We start from the raw sequence: 24365 nt of genomic DNA, 5'->3' as shown, positions 1-24365 counted from the left end.
TGCACGGAGGAGCTGCCACGCAACAGGTCCCTTCCTGGGACGTGGGAGGCCCCCGGGGGGTGCCGCCTGCAGCTCCGGCTCCCACCGGGCGTGGAGAGAGAAGGCGTGTCTGAGTTGAGACTAAGGATGTTATACCTGGAGAGAAACCTGCCGAATGTCTACACCTTCTCGGAATGAAATGCCTGCCTGAAGTTTCCGTTCAGTGTTAGCCATTCAGCAGTCCTGGCTCTTTTCTCAGAGAGAGTTTTCAGAAAACGGCACGTGTTAAAGCAGATGTCTTCTCTATGTAAAGCCATCAGCCTCACCACACACAGGGCCTCGGGGTCCCAGGCACTGTTAGGAATGAAAGGCTGCAGGCCCAAGGCAGAAGTGTGAACGGTCTGCACTCTGGGCCTGTTGGTGGAGGAATGGACCCCACAGCAGAGGCCCCGATAGCTAGCGTCCCCTGGTACGTAGACCCCACAGCTGGCTGCAGCTGAGGACCCGGCGTGGGTCAGTGCAGGGGTGGTCTCTGTGGCCTCAGTCTACCTGCTTCAATTCACCATTTTTGTGTCCCCTTCTCCCCCTCCCATCCCCCCACTCTCAGGTTTCGTTAGGAAATAAGGACAGAAGCAAGGGTGTGTTCTACAAAGCACTTCAGAGTTGTCCTTGGGCAAAGGTAAGTTCTAAAGGCCATGGTATCTCCTGACATCTGAGGACCTTCCTGCCCCGTCAGTCCCCCGTGTCCGCCTGCCTGTCCGTCAGGGAGTCAGGGCCCATCCAGGCCCTTCTGGGGGAACTTCCCTGGGCAGCCTGAGCCGGTGGGCACGCTTCCAGTCTCTGCATGGAGCGGGGTTCAGGGTGTTGCTGTGGGTTTCCCGGCGTTTGCCCTGAGGCTGCAGGCATTGGGGACTATGGCCCGTCTGCCCTGCAGAGTCCGGTCAGACACTGAGAAACCTGTGTGCCAACTGGTCCCACCTGGAGTTGACTCCCTTTCACTGCCCCGAGGTCAGTGCCCTCTGAGGTGCTGCCGGAGTCAGGACAGCGAGGGGCTTGCGGGCTGTGGAGGGCGGAGGGCAGGCCTGCTGGGACGGAGTGGCTGGTGACCAGCGGCGGCTCTCCTTCCTAGGCGCTGTACATGGACGCCGTGGAGTACTTCCCCGATGAGATGCAGGAGATCCTGGACCTGATGACCGAGAAGGAGCTCCGAGTGCGCCTGCCCCTGGAGGAGCTGGAGCTGTTGCTGGAGGACTAGCGACCGGGGATGGGCCACGCCTCAGGGCATGTCCCTGCCCTGGGAGCTGGGGGAGCACGAGGTGGGATCAGGTGTGCGAGCATGCGTGCCAGCAGACCCGTTTTTAAAGTTTTCTAGATAATTTGTGTCTGGGTTGTCTCATCTCTTGCACTTTTTTTGGATGTGCCAGTGACACAAGCCCTCGTTTTACATATTATAGATGCGCATCTTGTGTTTACATGTACATAGACAGGAACAGGGCAGTGGTAACCAAACCTACTGTGGTTGGCGTGTGTTTCCTCCTCTGCCTCGCCAGTGCAGGGGTGAGTGACCCGCTCAGTTGGCACCCGTGGTGGTCCTTGCCAAGTCTTGGTTTCGCAGTCGCGATTAGAAAGGTCTGGTTACTCAACACCAGGACCTCCTCCCCCGGGACTGGTTAGTAGAGCAGATTCTGCCCTATCTTCAGATCAACTTGGCCTGTATCAGGTGTGTTTAGAAAAGTGTTATTTCCTCAGCCTCCGCCGTGGACCAGCCTGTTAGAGATGTAGGCCCAGGCCCGCACCAGCTCTGTGTTAGCATCTGCTCAGACAGGACCCCCGGGGACTCGTGTGCAGTGGGGAAAGCACTGCCCGAGGAGACAAGGCGCCCTGCTGAGTGAGGGGGGCAGCACTGTCCCCAGCTCCTTCCACCAGACCCACCCCTGCCCGTGAGACGTGCGGAGGTCTGCGTCCTGAGCTGTGCACAGGGCTGCTGAGGTGGAGGGGTTTTGTGAGGGCTGTCCGGCTGCTCTGGCTTTTTAAAGTCAGTCTCTAGAATCGAAGAAAAATTTCTTTGGCAACTCATCCAGGAAAGCCAGTGTGTGGACTAGAACTCTGGCTACAGACATGGACATTAGGTTGGGAAGAGGGGAGGGCAGTGTCTCAGCCCATGAGGATGTTGGCCAGCCAGATACTTGCTGCCCCACTTCCTGGCTTTAAGACTAAACAGTTGTGAGGAAGAGAAGTGCCGGATTTACATGGAGAAAAGGGGAGAAGCTGACACTTTTAGATGCTCTTGAGAAGGATGGTTTCTGAACCCAGGGACAAGGCAGGCAGGGCTGGTAGGAGCTTCTTCACCCCTGACCTTTCCAGATTTCTCTTAGCACCAACGCTGCCCAAGTGCCGGGAACCCACAGCCACAGGAATGCAGCCTTTGTTGCTGGAGCGTCAGCGATGGCTGGCACGTGGCTATGGGGTCACGTCTTCCCCACTGGCTGCTTCCCCACTGGGTGCGCAGTCACCACCCGCTCTGGGGCACGATGTGAGGGCAGCAGGTATTGAAGGCTGCACTCTGATCGCCCAGAACAGAAGCTTCCCTGACACCCAATCCACCTGGTGAGCAGCGGGTGTGGATGCTCCAGACACAGGAGGACCTGCTGGAGAAAGAACTCGCTTTATTGGGAATGGAGCGCTGCACGTCGGGCTCCTGCACGCGGTGCTCAGAGAGGTACACAGGGCACATAATGAAGAGCAACGGCAACTCCCCCTCCTCCTCCCTCCCCAGGGTCGGCCCTTTTGACCACTTCCTTGAAGGCAACTGAGGTTCCCTAAAGATAAAGCCCCTCAGGGGTGCCTTCTTGTTTTTTATACAGAACATTTTCTTTCGATTTTTTGAAGTCTTCATTTGTGACTTTCATTCTACGTTCTCTCAAGGCCATGAGACCAGCTTCTGTACAGATTGCCTGTAAGAAAGAACGGTATGTTTAGAAAGTGAAATACTTTTTATTTTTATTCCAACAATTCAGAGAGCTATTTGGAAATAAGGTGGAAGACACTTGTTTTAAACACAAATTACTCTAGATTTATTTGGGAAAAGATTAGATTTTTTAAATGCATTAAGCATTGTAATTGTTTTTCTCAAAGGACATGAGGCGGCTTAGACTGGAGTAACTAAGGAAGAGGACTGGCCAGGAAGTAAGGCTCAGGTGCTAACCAGCTGTGTGGCCTGGCAGGTCAGTGAGTTCTCACAGCCCCACCTTAAAGGGAGAAATATTTCTAAGTAATAGATGATTTATACACGGAAATTTAGAGGTAACAGTGTATGACCGTTTCATTTACCAATAGGCATAAGAGAACATTTAGTAGAATGAATACATAATATTCACTTTAATATATTTACTTTTTAAATAATCACCTGTTACAAAACAAGATATAAACAATGAAATGATATAAACAATCCTAGCATTGAAGTTCCTATTTGGTTAAGGTTCAGCAGAAAAAACGTGTGCATAGAAAGATAAAGCAAACGGTGAAATGGCAACATTTGGTAAATCGAAGTAATGGTGTATATGGGTGTTTACTAGTTGCAACTGTTATGAAGGTTTAAAATATTTCAAAGTAAAAAAGTTGGTGCAAAATCAAATTTCTGTTTTAAGGACAGAGATTTTACTTCCCAACCAAGACACTAATGTAGTCCTACAGATCCAGGGATATACAGCACAGGCAGCGGCATGAAAGGCCACGTCTGCGTCCCACCCTACCTAATCTAACAGAAACCGGATCTTCCCATAAAGAGCAGGATGCAGCATATTCAGTGCTGCCAGGCCTTGTTCTAAATCCTGGTCACCTGGGAAGAACCATCCTAACTCATAAAGGGATGTGATCAAACAAGAGTCCAGCCAGCGCAGTTCTCACCTTGATGTCAGCACCAGAGAGGTCGTCCTTAGCCATGATCAAGTCGTCCAGTGTCACGTCATCAGCCAGCGTCATTCTGCTTGTGTGGATCTGAAAGATTCGCTTCTTGGTCTTTTCATCGGGCAGGGGGAACTCGATCTTCCTGTCGATGCGGCCTGCAAGTACAGAGGCTTCAGTGGCAGCTCTGTGCAGCCCCGGCTGTGCCCGCGCCTGTCTCCTCATGTGCAGTTTCAGTGTCCTTTGGAAGGGGTCCAAATCTTAAAAGGTGAACACTCACCTTTCTAGTTTGTAAGTTTCTATGTTTGAATTCACTTATTTTCTCTGCTACCTCCAGAAACAAATGAAAGGAATGGTTCCTGAATGGCACATTTAGTGCAAAAGGACAGATCAGTCTGGATAAAAAAATTATGAAGAGGGTAACGAAATTAGCTACCCCTGCTTTCACTGCTAAATGAATGCAAAAACTGAGCCTAAACTGTTATATGAATTACTTCTTCATTTCTTCAGGAAAAAAGTCCTTGAGGCTTAAAAGGGAGTACCCGGGAAAGAAAAGATCACATAACATTGGAATTCAAAAAGCCACACTGCACAGACTATATCATGCTTATCTACAACCTCAAGGTTACTCTAAATTTCAGTGCAATGTTGCCTTTACATGTATCATTTTATAATCTCATAAGCTCCCCAAACTACACGTAAGAAGCACAAATACACACAGACAGCTATTCTCCATGATGAGGCAAAAGCAAATGTGACCTGGTCTGATTAGTGCTGGATCCAGAGTTTCTATTCGGTTTGTGGCCATGATGACTTTCACGTCTCCCCTTGAATCAAATCCATCCAACTGGTTCAACAGTTCCAACATTGTTCGCTGAATTTCTCTCTCACCACCGGAGTTTGAGTCATATCTTTGGGAAAAAAGGAGAAGGAATGAAGACCCAACTGATCTGCTAACGGGAAATTACAGCAAAAAACTCAACCCAACAGCCAGGTTACACAGCTCATTATTTTCTTTGTAGCAGTTTTCATTGCCTAAGTTTTCTCTCCCAGTTTGGTGTCCCCCCAACCCCTGAGTGCTCCCTGAGGCCAGAGGCTTGTTTTCATGGCTGTGTCCCCAAAGTCGGAGCCTGGCTCAGAGCAGATGCTCAGGGTGTGGTTACTGACCGACCAATCTTCAGGTTTAAACCACCCAGCAGGTGGGAGAGCAGAGCCTACAGCATCAGGGAAAGCCAGAGTAGGAACTGTGGCAAACACTGAGGCCACAGGGAGTGCTCAATGACCACTCAGAGAAGAGCTACAAGGTTTTTCCCTCCAAAGCAGCAGTTCTCAACCTGTCGGTCGCGACCCCTTTGGCAGTCGAATGACCCTTTCACAGGGGTCGCCTAAGACCATCCTGCATATGATATTTACATTACGATTCACAACAGTAGCAACGTTATAGTTATGAAGTAGCAATGAAAATAATTTTATGGTTGGGTCACAACATGAGGAACTATTTAAAGGGCCAGAAGGTTGAGAACTGCTCTAAAGGATACAAAACAGGTAAAAGAAAGTCTACCTTTTTGTCCCAATGGCATCAATTTCATCAATAAACACAATCGATGGTGCATGTTCTTCAGCAACTCGAAACAATTCCCGAACGAGCTTGGGCCCATCACCTAGGTACTTCTGAATAAGTTCAGAGCCAACCACTCTCAAGAACGTGGCTGAGGTTTGGTTTGCTACTGCTTTAGCCAGTAAGGTTTTACCTATTTTAGATTAAAAAGACAAAGGGAAAAAATCCTCAGACTCTGTCATTACCTACTTAAGTGGATATTAAAAATGGACAGATTCCTATGATGAAAAGGCATGCCACCCTCTTGGGTACATGATTTTAAGTCAATCAAATAACCTTCGTCCTTTGTAATTTTACATAGCAATGAAATGCTAAGTCCTGGACTGCACAATTTACACAGGTCAATTACATATAGACTAGAGGCCCGGTGCACGATGGGGGCCGGGGAAGGGACCATGGGAGGTTGGCTCCAGGGTGTGTACCGCCAGTCTCGGCCAGTCCCTGATCGGCGGGACCCTAGCAGCAAGCTCACCTACAGGTCGGAGCATCTGCCCCCCCGGTGGTCAGTGTGCATCATAGCGACTGGTCAAACGAACAGTTGGACAATTAGCATATCAGGCATTTATTATATAGGATTTTTTTTTTTTTTTACCTTCATGCATTTATTCATCCACTATGAATATTTAGTGCCAGTGGACCAGGAGAATGAACCTAATCTGAACAGCACAGGGTAGGTTTTAAATCATGACCCTCCGCTGTGGCTCTGGTGCGTGATCACACTCCAGACGACACATCGTAATCTCCAGGGAGGGGCCCAGACAACTAGTGTTTTTAAAGCTCCCAAGGTGATGCCAATGTACAGCCAAGGTGAAGCACCCTCTTTTATTGAGCTCTTCTTACAAACTAGTTTCAATAGACTCACATTGCTTTTATAAATATTTGAAGGCATTATATTTTACAGCATATACTTCTACTGTGTTTGAGTATAGGAGTTTTGGGGAACTGTTCCTAATATTGTTTTTTTTTAATACACTGACTCTGTGCAGTCTACAACTTCAAGTCCTAAGTTCAGTTTCTTAGTGCCTCTATTATACAAATACACTTTTTTATGTAATAGGTATTTTTCCAGAGAAGCTGCTTATCCCCAAATTCCAAAATATTGCTTAGAACACTTTTAAACTAAGGACTGTGTAACTCACTAACGCTGCTGCTCAAGTTGAGCTGAGTGCCTCGAGGTGTCAAACCCACAGCACACATACCTGTGCCAGGTGGCCCATAGAGAATGACCCCCTTAGGGGGCTTTATACCCATCTCTTCGTAATACTCAGGATGAGTGAGAGGAAGCTCCACAGATTCCTATAGGAAACAAACACTACGTAAAAGTGAAAAGCTTTCTTATTGAAATCACCACCATAGTCATGAACTGGCATCACGAGCATGTCTCACTTGCAACAAAAAATAAGCTAAAATTTCAATTACTCTTGTTGGAGACAACGTGCTTGACGTCACTAGTAGCAAGGACACACTGAAGAAGACACCCACCCCCTCTCTTCCTAATGGCACCCCATTTCCCCTTCCCTTCTTTGTAGAAGTCAGCCTTGAATAACATCTAAAACTTCCTTAGCAAATGAAACTTAAAAATTCACAGACAGGAACTGGCAAGGCTTTCTGATTGCTGTTGCCACCCTAGCCATTCCCAGCTGTGGAAAGGTCACCAGTGAGATCTGTGACAGCTCTGAGGGACTCCTCTACAGATCAAAGAACCTGCAAAGGACTGGCCCACAGCCATCCCGGATGATCCCTCCCCGAACCCCAGGGCAGGGAGTATGTTCCAGACCCCACCACTGTGTAAGTGTGTGCCACGCACCCTACCCCACACATCACTGGCTGAAGTCAACACAATGGGACCATTATATACTCACACAGAGAATCACTAAACATTACATGCAAAAAGTATTAAGCTGCAGCAAGAACTATCACAGAATTAGTTACTTCTATTACCTAACTCGGTATTCACAAATATAAAACACCACAGCTGGTAAGCTCTGAGTCAGTTATTGGTCTGATCAATAAAGAAAACAAAACATGCAAAGCAACTCCAAGTATCCGAAACGAGAGACCAGAAGTCTAAAGACCCAGCGCTGGTTCCTAGACATACCTTAATTTCCTGGATTTGGTTGTCCAACCCCCCAATGTCGGCATAGGTCTCCTGCGGGGCCTTTTCCACCTTCATCACCGTGACCAAGGGGTCTGTGTCATCCATCAGCACCCCTATCACAGCATGAACCTAACAGGGAACATTACGCTTCAACACAGGATGTGAGGCTCACACATTCATTACAACCAAGCAAAGCTGGTCACAGAATTTGACTGTGGAAGATGTACTTACATGGGATGGGTGGGCAGGTCTACAAGAAAGGAGAAAGCTTTCTCTGAGACTCAACTCACCTTGTGGTTGAGCAGGACGGAGCAGCCTGGTTCCAGCAGGTCCTTGTCCACAAAGGAAAGAATGCTGACGTAGTGTTCTGAGCCCACAGATGTAGACACGATGGCGTGATTGTCATCAATGATCTCTTCCAAGGTCCCCACTGACATCGGGGTGCCCCTCAGGTCATCCACCTTTGATCTTTCCTCCTACGGAAGAGTATGTCAAGAAGGAAAAGATTAGGCTTAAAAAAGCAGATGAATTCAGAGTTCACTAGATTTACAAAGCAGTTGGCACATTTATTTATTACTAGGGGCCCGGTGCGTGCCCATCGGTCTGGCCTGCGCCCTCTCGCAATCCAGGACCCCTCGGGATGTTGAAGAACTGGTTTTGGCCCGATCCCTGTAGGCCAGGCCAAGACCCTCCTCCCTCCTCTCTGGGTCTGGGGTGCAGGTGAAGTAGATTCGAGGCTGACAGTGCCCCAGCAGCAACCTAACCCACAACCAATTCCACGAGGAATTGGGCTCCCTCCTCTACGGGTCGGAGCGTCTGCCCCCTGGTGGTCATTGGGCATCATACCTACCATGAGAACAGTCGGACGGTTGCTTAGGCTTTTATATACATAGATTACTTTTTGTTACTCCTCACTGGAGGATATTTTTCCCATTGATTTGGGGGTGTGGAGAAGCATGAACATGAGAGAGACACATCGACTGGTTGCCTCCTGCATGTGCCCTGACCAGGGCCAGGAATGGAGCTTGAGCCTGCAACAGTTAAGGTACAGGCCCTTAACTGCGAGCCAACAGTCTAACCACTGAACCACACAGGCCAGGGCACAGTTGGTGCTTTTAAAAGGCAGCTAATAATGAATCATCATAAAAGCCTGAAAGATTCAACTACTTGAATTTCATTTATCCACGGACAGTTTTAGGGTTTAAATAGAATTTAATTTGTAAAAATGAAAGCTACAGAAATTTCTCAATTTACCTCTTGCTTTTCTTCTAAAGGCTTCATTTGTTCCTGATTTCTAATGAATTCTTCCTCCATGAGAAGATAGTCTTTAATTCTTTCTAACTTCAATAATTTTAACCGGCACTGAGTGTGAGGTGTCACTGTAATTAAAAAAATAAAGTTTTATTATACTTGAAGCTTGAAGTTAGCAATTGTTTACTCTTTTTTTAAATTGTTGACACTATTACAGATGTCCTCATTCCCCCCCTTTGCCCACCTCCACCCAGCCTTCCCCCCTCAGTTTATTCTGGAAAGAGATTAAAAAAAGACTTAAAATAAGTTCACTTTAGTTGGACAGACTCTGAAAGTTAAAAGTTTGGTGACCCTAATTAAGCGGTGCCTAAATGCAAAGGGACAGGGATTTTGCAGTGATAGGCAAGCCTGTAAACATGGGATGAGGACTGTATAGATGCAGAAGGTAAGTTTGCTTTGGCTTATTATTCCCCACAGTGCTAATGGGTACACATAATGTGCAGTCCGTCCACCCTGTTGCACACTAATGTAATTCACCTCCCTTTGTAGGATTGTGAAATACTAGTGATATTAACATGCACTAAACATTTTTTTCCCCCACACTCTTTTGCACTGTTTCTCTTGGCTTCGCTTCTTAATATTTATATAGATAAACCTTTTCTTTTGTGGTGTTGGGTTTCCCGACTTCTTCAAAAGGTCTCTCCTCCCCTAAGGTTAATGAATTATTCCTGGAGTTATCATTTATTTACTTATTTTCATGTGTATATCTATAATCCATCTGGCAAAAAGCAAGGGGTCTATTTTCTTTCAATAGCAAATAAATAACCCAGCATCTTTCCACAGAACTAAAATGTCACCTTCGCCATATATTAATTATCCATGTAACTTGACTTCCTATGCTCTTCTGGTGACCTGATGATCTATTCTTTTTTGTTTTTTTTAAAATATATTTCTTTATTGATTTAAGAGAGGAAGGGAGAGGGAGGAAGAGATAGAAACATGAATGATGAGAGAGTCATTGATTGGCTGCCTTCTGCACAGCCCCTACTGGGGACCAAGCCCGCAGCCCGGGCATGTGCCCTTGGCTGGAATCGAACCCGGGACCTTTCAGTCCCCAGGCCGATGCTCTATCCACTGCGACAAACTGACTAGAGCAAATTCCTTGACTTTAAAATAGGGTTACCCTGCTAACTCAGTTGATTTGATTATCAAAGAAAAATCAAGCAAATGAGGCAAATTGCAAAACATGGAAAAACAAACTTCCACTCATCTTTCCTTCTTTCTCAGACCAGGATGGAAAGTCTCACCCCAGCTCTAAAATCCTCACAATACCTTCGCTCAGGGAGAAAGTGTGGCAGAGCTGTAGAGACAGGCCGCAAGACAAATGAAAAACAACCCGTCTGGATTCCCTCTGCTTTACTGTGGCACCATCTGTCCCCACTCTAGCACGAAGCAGCAAAGAATGGGAAAGATTCAGGTGCTCTGATGGTCTATTCTTTACCAATGCCATATTGATTCATCACAGTAGACTGATGGCACATTTTTTACTGTCTGACTCATTTTTTAACCAGGCAATATTTTAAAAATTATTTCATCTAAGCAGGAAGGGACTGATTTAGATAGGGGCAGGGGAGGTTTTTGAGCTCAGGCCTACTGGGGTGAGAAGCAGGCAGCCATAGGAAGGACTGGGGACGCACATTTTGAAGCAGAGGGCAAGGCCCTGGCGTGCAGAAGAGTCAAAGAGCACAGGGCTACGAGAATCACCAGCAAAGGGAGTGATGGGGCTAAGGATGGACACATGGGCCAGGCCACCTGGTCTGAGTTTTATTCTGTGTTGTACAGGAAGCCATTGAAAACTTTTAGGTTCAGGCCCCATAGGATGTGAATTCTAACACAGTGGCATTCCTTTGCTTCATACAGTAAATGTGTTTCTAAGTTACTCAAGCTCAGCCTGACTTTTCTACTCTAAAACTACTTTTAGTAGATTAGAGGAACTGGTTCAGGATTCCTAAAGTGAGATAGTCATGTAACTGTTAAACCCAAAGTACAGCTTGCATTCCAACCTAGAGGCATTCCACACACAGGAGTCAGACAGAACACAGTCCCGGGGCTGGAGCTCCAACCGCGCCCATCTCCGTCTAAGCTACACACACAGTCCATTTCCCTAGGAAGCGGAAAGACAGCAAGGAAGAGCCATGTCATTACCCAGTGGCAGTTTGCTGGCAGCATCTGGCCCCTTGGTTTTCTTCTTCTTTTTCCCCACTCTGGTTGGCACGGGAGGTTCATATTTCTTCTTCTTGTCCTAGAGTTTTCAGAACAGCAGGGGGAAGAGAATCACACAAATCATATGAAAACACAAACTGATTTCTGTAGGATCATTGTCTATTTCCAGGTGACATGATTTTCCTGATCTTTTAGGATACTATTACAAACTGTTCTTTAAAAAAACACACTAGGTTTTATCTTTCTGCAATTTAATATGTGAATGTAATTGCTTTCTTTTTATAACATACAATGATAGATTATTCAATAAGGAATACAGAGGTTAGAATTCAGTTATATTCCAAAAGTTTGAGTTGATATAACTTGAGACAATTCTTCACATCTCAGGAAATTAAACACTAAAATTAGAAGCAATTTATTTTAACACTCCTCCAATGTGAAAATTACTTTTACACATTTAAAAGTCATTAATTCATAAGCACATATGTGACAGGTCAATAACCTTTTCGAAAACATGTAAAGGGCACTGTATCTGTGGGCCAGGCTGGGTTAAATAGCTACAAGATTATTTATCTTGCATTTTAAGATCCATGAATCCCCAAGTTATGCACTGAGATCCATGACTTTTCCCACAAGCTGTTCACAACGCGAACATATCTGGCTTCATACTAACCTTGTCATCCTTCTTGCCACCTCCAGGGCCATGACCACCACTCTGACTCTGACCCTGGGGGTGAGGAGGGAAGAGGTACACATTCAGAATACAATCACTTCAAAAGAACACCCTTCTTTTCCTGAAGCTCTAAGACACTGGCAGCACTTCCCCCATTTTAACGTCTCTGAACTCGAGGTGCAGTTGCAGTCAATGAGCACATCGGGCATGGCACAACTTACTTTTCTGCAAAGCAGTCGGCAGCACGACGGTACACCTTGTCACTGCGTAACTCAAGGACAACCCCATCAACAGACAGACATCACTAATGTGCCACAATGAGGCCAACATTCCAGACACACACCCTTCTTGAGGGGAAAGTATAGAGTTTGGTACAGTATTTAATATAAAACTACCACCAAGAGTATATTTTGTGAAATTAGGCCATGAAAACTAAATCATTTTCCCTTTCAACAATGATTTATTAATAATTTACTCCTCACCCAGGAGACTTCCTTTCAACAGCAGCTCACACGCCTACCATCCCTACAGCCTGGGCACTCGTGCCGTCTTTTCCCCCAAACCTGAAAGGCTGAAGCACCTTAAGGCACCAAGAACTTAAGGGTTCTAATAATAAGCTTCAGCTACAGGACAATGCATAACACAGAGCAATGTCTCAGAAGACTGCATTTTAAACAAGTAATAGTGAACCTGACTGGGGGGCCCTCTCTTGGTCCCCTCAAATCACTTCTCCTTCGGAACCTCTAAATACGCAGCCAGCTTTACCATCAAACAACCTACCATATCACAGTTACCCAAAGGCGTTAGGGCCAAATATATATCCCATGTGCAGCCTTTTTAAAACTCCGTGCTTTATTCCGAAGACGGTAACCACGCGCTCTGAGAAATGCTGGGAAACAGCTAGAGTGCAACAGGCTGCCCAAGCGACAGGTCTTTACAGTCACTTATAATAAGGAAATCTGCGGGTGGCTGGGCAGCCCGTGTGTGGGGTGCTTACTATGTGCCCGTCTGTACAGACATTTTCCTTCACTATCTCGTTAATTCCACACAATCCTCCAAGGCGGGGCTCACTATTCCCACTTTCTAGAGGAGGAACTAAACAAGCCTAAGAACATGGCATTAGATGCATCCAGGCTTGAATTCCGACTCCATCACTAACAGGCCAGTGACCTCAGGTAAGTCAGGGCACCTACCCGAGCCTTGGGGTCCTTAACGGGAAAGCCCGGAGGATTCTAGCTCCTCGCTGTTGCTGAAAATGAAGTAGCATAAGGATCTATAATGGCCCACTCAGTATCACGTGACGCAGTAACTACCCACCAGTATGTACAGTATCAGTGAGTCAGAAAGGCCAGGGTCAGCATTTCATTGCTGGTCTGGTCACGGATCTGGACACAGAACTCCACCTGCTGCAGCTCACTCTCTCCTGCCCACCCCTAATCTCTGCTTCTGTCCAGGCCGTTGTGTCTCATTTGGACTCAGCCTCTCCCCTGAGATTCCCCCCTCCCCATCCAGCTTCCACCTTCGAAAACCATCAGCCAACCCTTTAATTCTCCTCAAAGGCCTGAGCTGCTCCCCAGCGCCTGCGGTGTGACACCCAACCCTTCGGCTCAGCATGCCGGCCGGGCCCTCCACAAACCGGCTGCAGGTTCCTCTGCTGTTCAAACTTCCCAGCTTCACCGACATCCTCGCGATCCCGCCGGTCCCGCCCCCGGAGGACCCTCCAGAACACACCCCGCACCTCTCTGTGTCTCCGTCTCCGGTAACAGACACACCGCACGCCCCGCCGGCGCTAACGGCCTCAGGGCCTCACCTCATTCTTACAGACACCATCATTACCTCGAATTCACACACAAAACCAAACCACCGAGGCCCAGAGAAGTAACGCACGTTGTTACCAAGCAGGAACACACTCAGGTCCGCTGGAGGCCAGTCTGTGTGTCTCCCCCACATGCACAACGAGCCCATCGCAGAAGGGGCCCAAGAAAAGCCTGGCAGGGTCTGCCTCCAGCACAGCCACTTCCGGTGTCTCCTCCTCGGGAACGGGAGGACGAGAACTGCCTCGCTCGTGAGGAATATGAGGAAATGCTGGCAAGCGCCTGGCACAGGCTTCAACAGCACCCCAAGTCCCAGATGCCCCCCAAGGCTCGGGGCCGCCTGCCTGCTGTGGGCGACGCGGGCTGCACGGTCCGCCGCAGGCCCTTTGCTCCGGGACCGCGTTTCCCCGTGGGCACAGCTCCCCGCCCGCGGGACTGAGCTCCACGCTCAAACCTCACCTCCCGGGGGGCCTCCCCCCGCCCCCAGGCGGCCCTACGAACTGACCAGGCCGCCCGGGAACCCTCTGCACCCCGCTCTCCGGCATCACCGGACCTCTTTCTTTCTCTGTGTTCGCTGCCTCCCCTAGAACGTAAGCGCCGCGAAGGCGGAGACGGTCAGTCACGCTCAACCCCTACACCCCAGGGGCCTGAAGAGGGCCCGCCCCGCGCCCCCCAAAGCGCAGGTGCTCAGTAAACAAGTGCTAAGCGAACGGTGTGTTTTACTGAGATCGCGCCCCGGGGCCTTTCCCTCCGCCTTCCACCCGTCCCGACACCGTCCGCCTTCCAGGTCGCCGGCCAGTGCCCCGCTCCGAGCGGCCTTCCACGACCCCGCTCTGCCCCGTCGGCGGGACTGAGGCCTCCCTCCCGCCGGGCGAACATCCCGCCACCGGAGCGGCTCACACTCACTCATCCCAGGTGCGTAAGGAGGCTCCCCGGACGGTCAGCCGAGCCCCACAGCCGGGCGACCGGACCGCCCCGCAGTCCTACCGGTTCTCCCGGGGGACCCTTCGCGCCGAGCCGGCCCCAGCTCCCCGAGCCAGGCCCGCAGGTCGGCACGGCGCGCGGCGCACCCGAGCACCGTCGCCCGGAACCTCTGTCCCCCCCCAGGAGATCGGGCCGGCGGGCACGGCAGCGGGTGGGCCGCTCGGACCCCGTCACACCGCGACCACCAGCCGAAAGCCTTAGTCACTCACCATCTTGCCTCGGCTGCAGAAGCCGCCGCCGTCGCCGGAAGTGCTCTCGCACGGCAGGCGTCAGAAACGGAAGCAGCCCGGGGACGCTACGGGGGCCCGTAGGAGCCAAACCTCGCGGGATAAAATCGCGCGCCGAGGCTTCGCTCGGGAGAGTTGGGGCAACGGTATCTTACAACATGTGAACCTTATATTTTACTTGAAAAAGTCTAAATCGCAGTTTTTAGGCTGTCTCAATAACTGAAGAGAATAACCTCGACTGTTAGAGATCTAAGATAATTGTGAGAATACAAGTTATTTTAAACGTGCAAAAACCGTAACCGGGAAGAACTTTTCCTTATTGCTCCAAGAACTGGACTGGCATTCGAAACTGCGGGGTTGACGTATGCTTGTGCATCAACATTTAAGTTATTACTTGGCCTCTGGAATTAACCCGCTCACCTGAGAATATTTCTTTGTCTCATTGATTACCTAAATCTTTTTTTCCTTTCTGATGACTTGTGTCTTGCGATGACGCCAATAAAGCCCTCATCTTGCACCTCGTTGGTTAAGTTCGTCACTTGTCATACCCACCAGGACATCGGAAAGATGGTAAGCACCCCTTTGTCTGCCCGTGTGTCTCCTATGCTTGGTGATAAAGGAGGAATGAATGAATGAATGAATGAATGAATGAATGAATGAATGAATGGTGGCCAGTTCTCCTGGCGGCTGATGGGCGCATGCAGTCCACACACTGACCAGCAGAGGGAGCCACAGCCAAATACTGCGCAGTGGCCCTATCAGAAGTTCCCGTGGAGCTGGTCCCTCCTTGCTCCTCTCTCCCAAATGGCTGTGACACTCCTTGCTCACCCTCCTCCGGGGTTACCCACCCTCGTTCTCACCGTGGCCCTTGAGCCCTTTTGCCCAGGAAACCTGGTGTTTAGCCTCTACCCGGTTCAAAGCCTCAAGCATTGCTTCTGGAATCTACGTGCTGGCATCTCTGTGGCCACCTTTTGTCCGCCTGCCCAGGCTGAACCTGGCGGGCCCACCCATGCAGGAGAGATGCTGGCGCTGCCCAAGCCCCTCTTGGTGCTGGAACCAGACCACTCCATTGCCCCTGGGCCCCTAGTCACCACTCCCCACTCCTCGTTTTTGCACCCCACCCGTCCCCTTGGGCACGTGATTCTCAAAGATAGCGAAAGCTAAAAACTTTGATTGCACTTACACGGCCAAGTGCCTCCTAACTGCCTTCGCGGGCGTGGGCTCAGATGACCAACACCAGTGCTTTGAGTTGACTGTATTACCCTCACTTTGCAGACGAGGAATTAGGGCCCGGGGACATGAAGTGATCTGCTTGAGACCATGCCGCTGATGGGCAGTTATGTCTAACTCAGATATCTGGTTCCCAACCTTTATCCTCATTGCCCTATTTGTCAAGAAAATCCAGAGTTCCGGCCGGCGTCCTCAGTGGTTAGAGCATCAGCCCGCACACAGAAGGGTCATAGGTTCGATTCCTGGTCAAGGGCATGTACCTGGGTTTTGGTTCGCTCCCTCCCCTGGGTCAGGGTGTGAGCGAGAGGCAACTAGTTAATGTGTCTCACATCAATGTTCCTCTTCTCTCTCCCTCCCTCTCCCCGACTCCCCCTCCTTCCACGCACTCTGAAAAGCAAATGAAAAAAATGTCCTCCGGTGAGGATTAACAAAAAAGAAAATCCAGAGGGTTTTAGGACTGGCACGCACCCTAAAGTTCACATTCTGCAACTTCCCATCCAGTCGGTCAATGACTCAGCCAGTCCCCGGGGACCCCATGCCCTCTGCTTGGGGACATCTCTGCCTGGCTTCCCTCCTCTTAACTTTCAGGTCTCAGTTCAGAACCACTCAGCTGGGGACCCACTCAGAACCCTAGAGTTGGTATGAAGGTTATTTTAAGCTGAAAACATTTGAGATTCAACAGATGCAGAAAGATGCCTTCTTGGAGCCTCTCTTATCTGACTGACTAAAAGCAGCAACTTCGGGAAATGGGGCGCCGTGAATTCCCTCGGTGGGCGTGCCCACCTCCAGGAGAGAGACCCACAGTGAACAGACTGGAATTCCCTTCTGGGGGTTATGGCTCCAGAGAAGACTGCTCACACCTGTCTCCACAACATCACAAGCTTCCTCCTCTTCCATTTGTTCTAAAAACCCTGTGTCTTTTCTGTAAACACCTATTTGTTCTTCCCTTAGACATCCTTCCTGCCCCTCCCTTCCCCCTGCTAAGGTAGGTGGGTAAACCTCTAACTTGAACCCTTTGTGGAACTACCTGTTGCTTTGTCAGCACAGCCACCTCCCGGGCACGCCCACCCAGCCCGATCCTGGGAGAAATCAGCGGCGCCTGGGAACCCCTTGTGGAGGGAAGATGAGGTGCAATTGGTTAAGAAGAGTGTTCACCAAGCGTCAAAACTTGGCTTTCTCTGTCTCGGCAAAGCCTTCTAGACCAGCAAACGCCCTGGGGCCATGCAGCAGGCACTACGCAGCCGCCAGCAGCGGTGGACTAATTTATGGGATCCAAATTGCAATATTAATAGTAATCCTCATTACCCAGATGTGTCAGCCCTCCCCAGCCAGCACCAGCAGTGGGATTAGGAGCTGGTTTCAGACAGCTGAGAGGGTGGAGGTGGGCCAATCCCACCCAGCCAGAGGAACCCTCCTGGTTCCTTCTCCTTCCAGCCCAGGGGCCCCGGACTCCATGGCTGGGTGTGTGACCACTGGATTTCAGGTTGTTGTCCTGGAGCATTTATTGAGCACCTACTGTATGCAAGGCACGCTGGCTCAGGAATTAGCGAACCTGGCTCTGCCGTTTGTGGGATGGCAAGCACTTTGGTCTCTCTGGACCTCGTTTCCTCAACTCTAACGTGGGGACAGTGATGGTGACGGTGAGTTTCCACAGTAAGCGCTCACTCCGTGCTGTCCCCGGGTTCTTGGAAACGGTGGCTTTGAGCAAACGACACACAACCAAACCAATTTTACCACAGGCTAATCGATGTAAGTCAGAGTTAAGTTCCTACGACATATTTCTGGTCACAAAGCATCACCCAACTTCTAAATAAAGACCCCAAGCACTTCTAACATCAGACATTGGAATAAATGTGAGCTATCCACACGTTTTAGAAAGGTGAATAAAAACAAGCAAGATAATGATTTACCAACCTGCTTACTTTAGTTCAGGCCAGGGGGTGGGCTGGGGGAGGGGGTAGTGGCCGGAGCCCATCCTGGTGGCTCAGGGCGCAAGGCAAAACCTAGCCTGGAGAGGACGCCCTCCCACGGCAGGGTGCATGCGAACACACACACACACACACACACACACACACACACACACACACTCGGGCAAGCGGGCACACAGGAGGAAACCAGAGAAGCAGGGGAAAACGCAGGCAGACGTGGGGAGAACGTGCAAAGCACACAGACAGTGGCCACCAGCAGGAATCCATTCTTTTTCCTCATCAACATTATCCTGAAAGGATGCTGAAGGAAGTGACACTATCCTGGGACCCGCTGTATCTGGTGAGCGCTCTCACTGCCAGGCTCCGTGCTGACAGCGTTCCAGCCATGTGTCTTATCCCATCCTCACAGCAAGCCCAGCCACCGCAGCTACGAGGAGCACCAGTTCATAGATGCGAAGGGAAAAGCGAGCCTTGCAGAGTGTGCTGGCTCGGATGGAACCCCCCTCCCAACTCCTGTCCTCCCCGGAACCTCAGACTGGGCCTGTGTTTGGTTATTTGAAAGTTGGGTCATTATAGATGTAATTAGCTAAGTCGTGTGGGTTAATACTGGAGTTGCTTCGTGAGTAGGAAGGGCCCTTACTCCAGTATGACTGGTGTCTGAATAAAAAGAGGCCTTCTAGCCTCCAGCACTGGGAGAGAGTACATTTCTGTTGTTTCAAAGTGTGTGGCCATTGTTCCAGCAGCTTCAGGAAACGCACACCGAGAGGTTAAGTAAGCTGTACAAGGCTGCCCAGCTGGGAGGCGGAAGTCCTGAGATTCCAAAGCAGATTCCCATCCCAGAGCCCCCGGTGACGCGCCATTCCTCTTCTATTAACTGAGTCCGTTGTGTAAATCAGTGCCTGGAACACAGCGAGAGCTGAAGAAAGTATTATTATTGTTACTGTTGTTATTAATTATACATTCTCCTAGGCGCCCTCCCTCCTCCGCACACTCCGTGGGGTTGACGTGCCGATCAGGAAGATAATAAGTACCTTGTGATCCCTCAAGACCCAGACTCCTGTGCGTTATATTTTCATTAACATTATCAGAGACAATGATGTGAAGAAAAACCACAGCTAATGTTTTCCCACAACCCACTGAGTGGGGTTTCGTCAGAGCGACACCCCTTCATCCTGATGAGAGGGAGGTGGAAGGTCCAGGGCTCTGCTGTCTTCTGCAGGGAACTTGACATTGTCCTGCTGCTTCCTGGATGTCACCAGAGGCTGCCAGGCACCAGGCAAGAGGGAGGGAAGAACGGCCCCCCAGTTCATCTCTTCCCACGTGACTTGGCAGCTCCCTCACGTCTGTAGGTGGAGCTTAATTCCCTGCACTTGCCTTTGGGTTGACCATGTGGCTTACACTGGCCAATAGAATGGGATGAAGTGATGGTATGCTTAATCTTACCGATTTCTACCTGCCCTCCTGGCGCCTCTGCCATCACTGGGAGAAGCTTGTTAGGGGCAGCTTGCTGATCCCAGGGGGAGGGGGAGAGACTGTGGGGGCAGAGCCACCTCCAGTGAGCCCAGCCCACATCAGCCAATCCCCGGCTGCAGACACCAGACATGGGAGCGAAATCAAAGCTCACTGCTGTTTGCCATTGAAGTTCTGATGTTGCTTGCTATGTATTATTACTGTAGCCAAAGCGAACAGAGACGCCCCCAAGCCAAGGACTTCCACCCGGATCTATGACACACAGTGGGGCTCAAATAGCAGTGAGGGCGCTCCCTGGAGCCTCCACGGGGACTTGGGGGTTGAGAATATGGCCACATGAGCCCTAACCAGTTTGGCTCAGTGGATAGATCGTAGGCCTGCGGACTCAAGGGTCCCGGGTTCGATTCTGGTCAGGGGCATATACCTTGGTTGCTGGCCACATCCCCAGTGGGGGGTGTGCAGGAGGCAGCTGATCGATGTTTCTAACTCTCTATCCCTCTCCCTTCCTCTCTGTAAAAAATCAATAAAATATATTTTTTTAAAAAAAGAGAATATGGCCACATGAATAGCACCTAACAGCCATGTGACCTGGGAAGCTTCCTTAAGTCTCTGTCTCAGACTTTCATCTGTAAAATGGGAATAAAAGTGTTTCCCTTAGGGCTGCTGTGAGTACTAAATGAAAGCGGTCGAGAATAGCACCTGGAACACAGTAGGTGTCACGAAGTACTGGCTCCTTAGCAAATGGAGTGCTTGGAGGCCTCTCACTGGTTAGACTTCAGTATGGAGTGCCTCCTCTGTCCCGGGCACTCACCCCATTTACAACTGAGGACATTAAAGCACTGACGGTCCTGCAAGTGGCCCGAGCGCCACAGCGGGGGGGGGGGGGGGGGGGGGGGGCAGAAACAGACCTGAACACGGGCCTCCTAACATTCAGAAAAGGGTGACAAAGAATGGTCAGAGTTTGGGCAGATGGAGAGGCCACCCCCCCCCTCCACTTACCCACCACCTTCCGGGGGGCCCAGGCCAGGCTCCCATCAGCACTATGTGGGGGGGTTCCGGGCTCCCTAGGGCCAGTAGCTGGGGACTGACAAGGGTCCCCTTGAAGGTCCAGCTGACCCCGCACTTGTGTTCAGGAGCTGGGGTGAGCTCCTCCTAGGCCAGCCGTGGGCAAACTACGGCCCGTTTGAAATGAATAAAACTATTGAAAAAAAAGACCGTACCCTTTTATGTAATGATGTTTACTTTGAATTTATATTAGTTCACACAAACACTCCATCCATGCTTTTGTTCCGGCCCTCCGGTCCAGTTTAAGAACCCATTGTGGCCCTCGAGTCAAAAAGTTTGCCCACCCCTGGCCTATGCCCATTTCTCTCATCTACCTGTAAACACCCCCACCTGCCATTCTCCCAGGGCCATTGCTGGAAACCTTTCTGGAGCTTTAAGAGCAGCTGGAGGTGAGCCACAGTCACAGCTGTGCTTGGAGTTCTCCCTGAGATGAGCTTTGTGCTTTTCCCAAACCAAGCAACCATCCATCCATGCACCCATGCATCCATCCATGGATCCATCCATGCACCCATGCATCCATGCCTCCATCCAGGCATCCATCCATGGATCCATTCCCCATCAATCCATTCATCCATCCACCCATGCATGCATTCATTCATGCATCGATGCCTCCACCCAGGCATCCATCCATGGATCCATTTCGCATCAATCTGTTCATCCATGCATCCATTCATCAATCCATGGATCCATCCCCCCCCCCCCATCAATCCATTCATCCATGCATCCATGCATCAATCCATCCACCCTTCCATCCATCTTACATATCTCCATGGAGCATATTCTATGTGTCAGGAACTCTGCTAGACGCTGGGCTCACAGCAGTGAATGAGACACAGAGCTCACATTCCAATGGGGAGATACAATGAAGAGAAAACCCTGTTGATAAATACTCTCCACGTGGGTGGGGCGCCAGACTATAACCTGTTGGTTCTTAATTCCATTCCAGCGATGAAATGAGAGTTGCCATTTACTGATGGCTCACTCTGTGCTGGACCTTTGACTTGCAGGAACTCATCGCATCCTCAGAACCATCCCGTGAGGCCGGGCTGCGACAGCTGCAGAGAAGCTACACACTAGCTCAGGATCACACCGCTGTTATGTCAAGGACTGCAAGAAACTACAAGCCAGGTTCTCTGGGCTCCAACAGTCTTCCAACACACCCTCGCCCTGCCTTTGTGTGGCTCATCCCTCCCACATGCCTCTATACATCTTTTCCTCTGGGTGGCTCCTGTCTACAAAAAGCCTACAGGGGCCAGGCAGCACCTAAATACTCTATGTGTATTATTGGTTTTTAATACCTCCCAAGAACTCCTCATGGTAGGTATTTTATTGCTAAGCCATTCGAGTCCCAGAGAGGTACATACCTTGTCTCTGGTCACACAAATGGTAAAGAATGGAGCTGGAACCCTGGCCGCTTGACTCTCGCCTGTGCTCCTTCCCCATCTCACCTTGGACCTCCCTCTGGTGAGCTCCGACACATTCTTCCAGACCCACTCTAACTCAAACCTCTTCATGGAGTCATCTCTGACTCTCTGAGGCACCGTTTTCCCACTCTGTAGTCCCATCGTCCCTTTCGTGTGATACTAATGTGTGACTATTTGTTTACTTCTGCCTCTTTCTCCCTAGGAGTGAGCTCCTGAAGGCGGGGCATGCCTGGCTCTTCCTGCAGAGACTGGGGCTCTGTGCATTGAATTTCACTTCTGATTTTAAACTCATTTAACCTGTCAGCCTATTTGTCCACTTATGTCTGCCATTTACCACGAATCCAGTTAGTGCGGAATGAGGAGTCAGTCTCAGCAGAGCTCATGGAACAAGAGTTCCCAAGGTCAAGCCCAGCCCTCAGCAACGTTTCCAACTCTGCCTTCAACCACGTCCTGCCCCTTTAACACTGTCCCTCACGGACGCCCCCGGGCTCTCGGACTATATCTGCCCCCTCGTATTAGGAGCACTGGCTGATCAATAGTCTCCCATGTTAATGTGGAACCTTCTCTCCAGGGACCTGCTTTCAATTCAGAAAGAACTGAGAGTGAACTGGCACTTGCCTGCACGTAGTGGGCCGAGGTGCGACTCTCGGGACCCCTTTCCTCCAGAAAACATATTAAATTACATTTTATAATCGCACTGCTATAAAGACAAGTATAATCCAGGGTGATTTATATTCATTTCCCTCCCCTCCCTTCCCTTCTCCTCCCCTCCCCTCCCTCCTCCCCTTCCTCCCTCCCTCCCTCCCTCCCTCCCTCCCTCCCTCCCTCCCTTCCTTCCTTCCTTCCTTCCTTCCTTCCTTCCTTCCATTTTTCCTCCCCTCCCTCCCTCCCTGTTCTGACAGGAGTTACAGTTTTACTGTGGGAAAGCTGATTGGCAGACGAAACAGCAACAGGCTCTGGAACCCTCTATTTCCAATATCTAGGGGCTGGGGTTCCCATACACAGCCCCCTACAGCCCCCGATGTATTGATTGTCCCCTTCACAACAATCACTGCCCGCCTCTGGCATGGACCTGCCTCTGGCGTGGACCTGCCACTGGCCACAGACCTGCCAGTGGCCACAGAACAGACACAACTCTTCAGGGCGACTCCCATCAGGAAGTCCCAGGCTCTGTCTCCTGCTCCCTCAGGCTCCTCCCCAGCCCTCGGCCGCAGCAGCACTGCGGGGTGCTGACTGTGTGCAGGGTGGTGAGGGCAGTGGTGGTCGCAGGGGGAGGGGGGAGGGGGGAGGAGGAAGGAGGGAGGGGGAAGGGGGGTGGAGGAAATAGCAACCGCAGACCTTGCTTGGGGAAGTGCGGCTCTGAAGGGGAGCGGAGAGACGAGGCGGCAAAGCCAAGGAGCTTTTGGTTTCTTCGCTGCTTAGTTTTACGGGGAGTGACCCCCGTGTGGTGCGGTGGTTCCACACTTGTCTTCATAGCCATGCGGTGATGGTGTGGCACACGGTTAAGTGTTCAAAGCGTTGGCGTCAGCCAGACCTGCCTCCTCATTCCTCTCACTCGAGTACCTGTAACTTCCCTAGCCTTGGGCAAGTCACTCCTCTGAGCTCCAGCTCCTTTGTTGTAAAACAGGGAACATAACTGTTCCTGCGCCCTGTGGTTACCGGAGGAACCACATAACATCACGTGTGTAAGGCCCCTGGCAGCGTGCCTGGCACCCAGCAAACCTCAGCAAGTGTTCGCTGTCAAGATAGGGGGGGCCGATGGGAGAGACCAGCCGTGCAGAAGAGGGGGACCATAGAGCCCTGCCGGGTTCCAGCCCCAGCGGGTCCAGGGGTCCCCAAAGGCGTAGACGGAGTCGGCGAAGAAGGAAGGACACAGAGACAGTGTTCAGTTGATCAGCAGCCTAGCCAGGATCTCCAGCCAAGTTCTGGTCTGGATCTCCAGAGAGGTTCTGCTCAGGATCTCCAGCCAGGTTCTGTATCCATGTTGTCTTGCTAGGTTCTCCAGCCAGGTTCTCCAGGTTCTCCAGCCAGGTTCTGTGGCCAAGTTCCCTCGCTAGGTTCTCCAGCCAGGTTCTGTCCAGGTTCTCCAGCCAGGTTCAGTTACCAGGTTCTAGTCAGGTTCTCTTGCCAATTTCTGTAGTCAGGTTCAGTCCAGGATCTTTTGCCATGTTCTCTCCAGCGAAGTTCTTCTGTCTCTAGGCTCTGTGTAGGTTCTGTCTTCTTGGTTCTGTCTTCCAAGTTCTGTGTTCTTACATCTGTATTTATACCAGTTGATTCCAATCCTATCAATCTCTATTACAAAGGTTAGGGCATTTCTTATCTCCATTCCAGGGAGTAAAGATTATGTAGCTTAAGCATGATTGTTCGTAGTTAAAGTGATTAATTACCCACCTGGCACTTAGTTAAGAGGTTTTATTCCCTCCCTAACTTCAGGGGAAAATCCCTACCTGGGGAAACACCCTTTCTCAGAGACCTTGG

At 50.2% G+C, this 24365-nt stretch overlaps 2 protein-coding genes and 1 non-coding gene across 4 annotated transcripts in view; 1 reads left to right on the top strand and 2 right to left on the bottom strand.

The window, feature by feature from the left end:
* The window catches only part of NRDE2 (NRDE-2, necessary for RNA interference, domain containing), a 38431-nt gene extending 34395 nt beyond the window's left edge, over nucleotides 1-4036 (top strand). Inside the window, exons 13-14 of one of the 2 annotated variants that reach the window (XM_036315342.1) lie at nucleotides 587-658; nucleotides 1109-4036. In XM_036315342.1, coding sequence (XP_036171235.1) covers nucleotides 587-658; nucleotides 1109-1234 — 198 coding nt within the window. In that variant the 3' untranslated portion in view covers nucleotides 1235-4036. Of the gene's footprint in view, nucleotides 1-586; nucleotides 659-1108 lie in introns of those variants that run through there. The other variant, XR_004968464.1, reaches the window with a different exon arrangement.
* On the bottom strand, nucleotides 2629-14826 carry PSMC1 (proteasome 26S subunit, ATPase 1). Its single transcript, XM_036315370.1, has 11 exons — nucleotides 14753-14826; nucleotides 11746-11799; nucleotides 11055-11151; nucleotides 8853-8977; nucleotides 7889-8074; nucleotides 7599-7727; nucleotides 6700-6796; nucleotides 5444-5633; nucleotides 4642-4793; nucleotides 3886-4040; nucleotides 2629-2933 (listed from the first exon to the last, which is right to left on the bottom strand). The coding sequence occupies exons 1-11, from the start codon at nucleotides 14753-14755 to the stop codon at nucleotides 2799-2801; spliced, it is 1323 nt and encodes a 440-aa protein (XP_036171263.1). The 5' UTR covers nucleotides 14756-14826; the 3' UTR covers nucleotides 2629-2798.
* LOC118662009 lies at nucleotides 10197-10330 on the bottom strand. Its single transcript, XR_004969569.1, has one exon. It is a non-coding gene; the product is annotated as a small nucleolar RNA SNORA55 (small nucleolar RNA).
* Nucleotides 14827-24365: the final 9539 nt, after the last annotated feature.

This window comes from Myotis myotis, unplaced genomic scaffold, assembly GCF_014108235.1.
Source record: "Myotis myotis isolate mMyoMyo1 unplaced genomic scaffold, mMyoMyo1.p scaffold_m19_p_1, whole genome shotgun sequence".
Lineage (NCBI taxonomy): Eukaryota > Metazoa > Chordata > Mammalia > Chiroptera > Vespertilionidae > Myotis > Myotis myotis.
Note: the sequence above shows the minus strand (reverse complement) of the source record. Positions and strands in the feature narration are given on the sequence as shown.

Coding starts and splice junctions, on each gene's coding strand:
- PSMC1 (XM_036315370.1), bottom strand. Junction 8,978..11,054: donor TGCCAGCAAACTGCCACTGG/GTAATGACATGG, acceptor TTTTAATTACAG/TGACACCTCACACTCAGTGC. Junction 6,797..7,598: donor ACCAAATCCAGGAAATTAAG/GTATGTCTAGGA, acceptor TGTTTCCTATAG/GAATCTGTGGAGCTTCCTCT.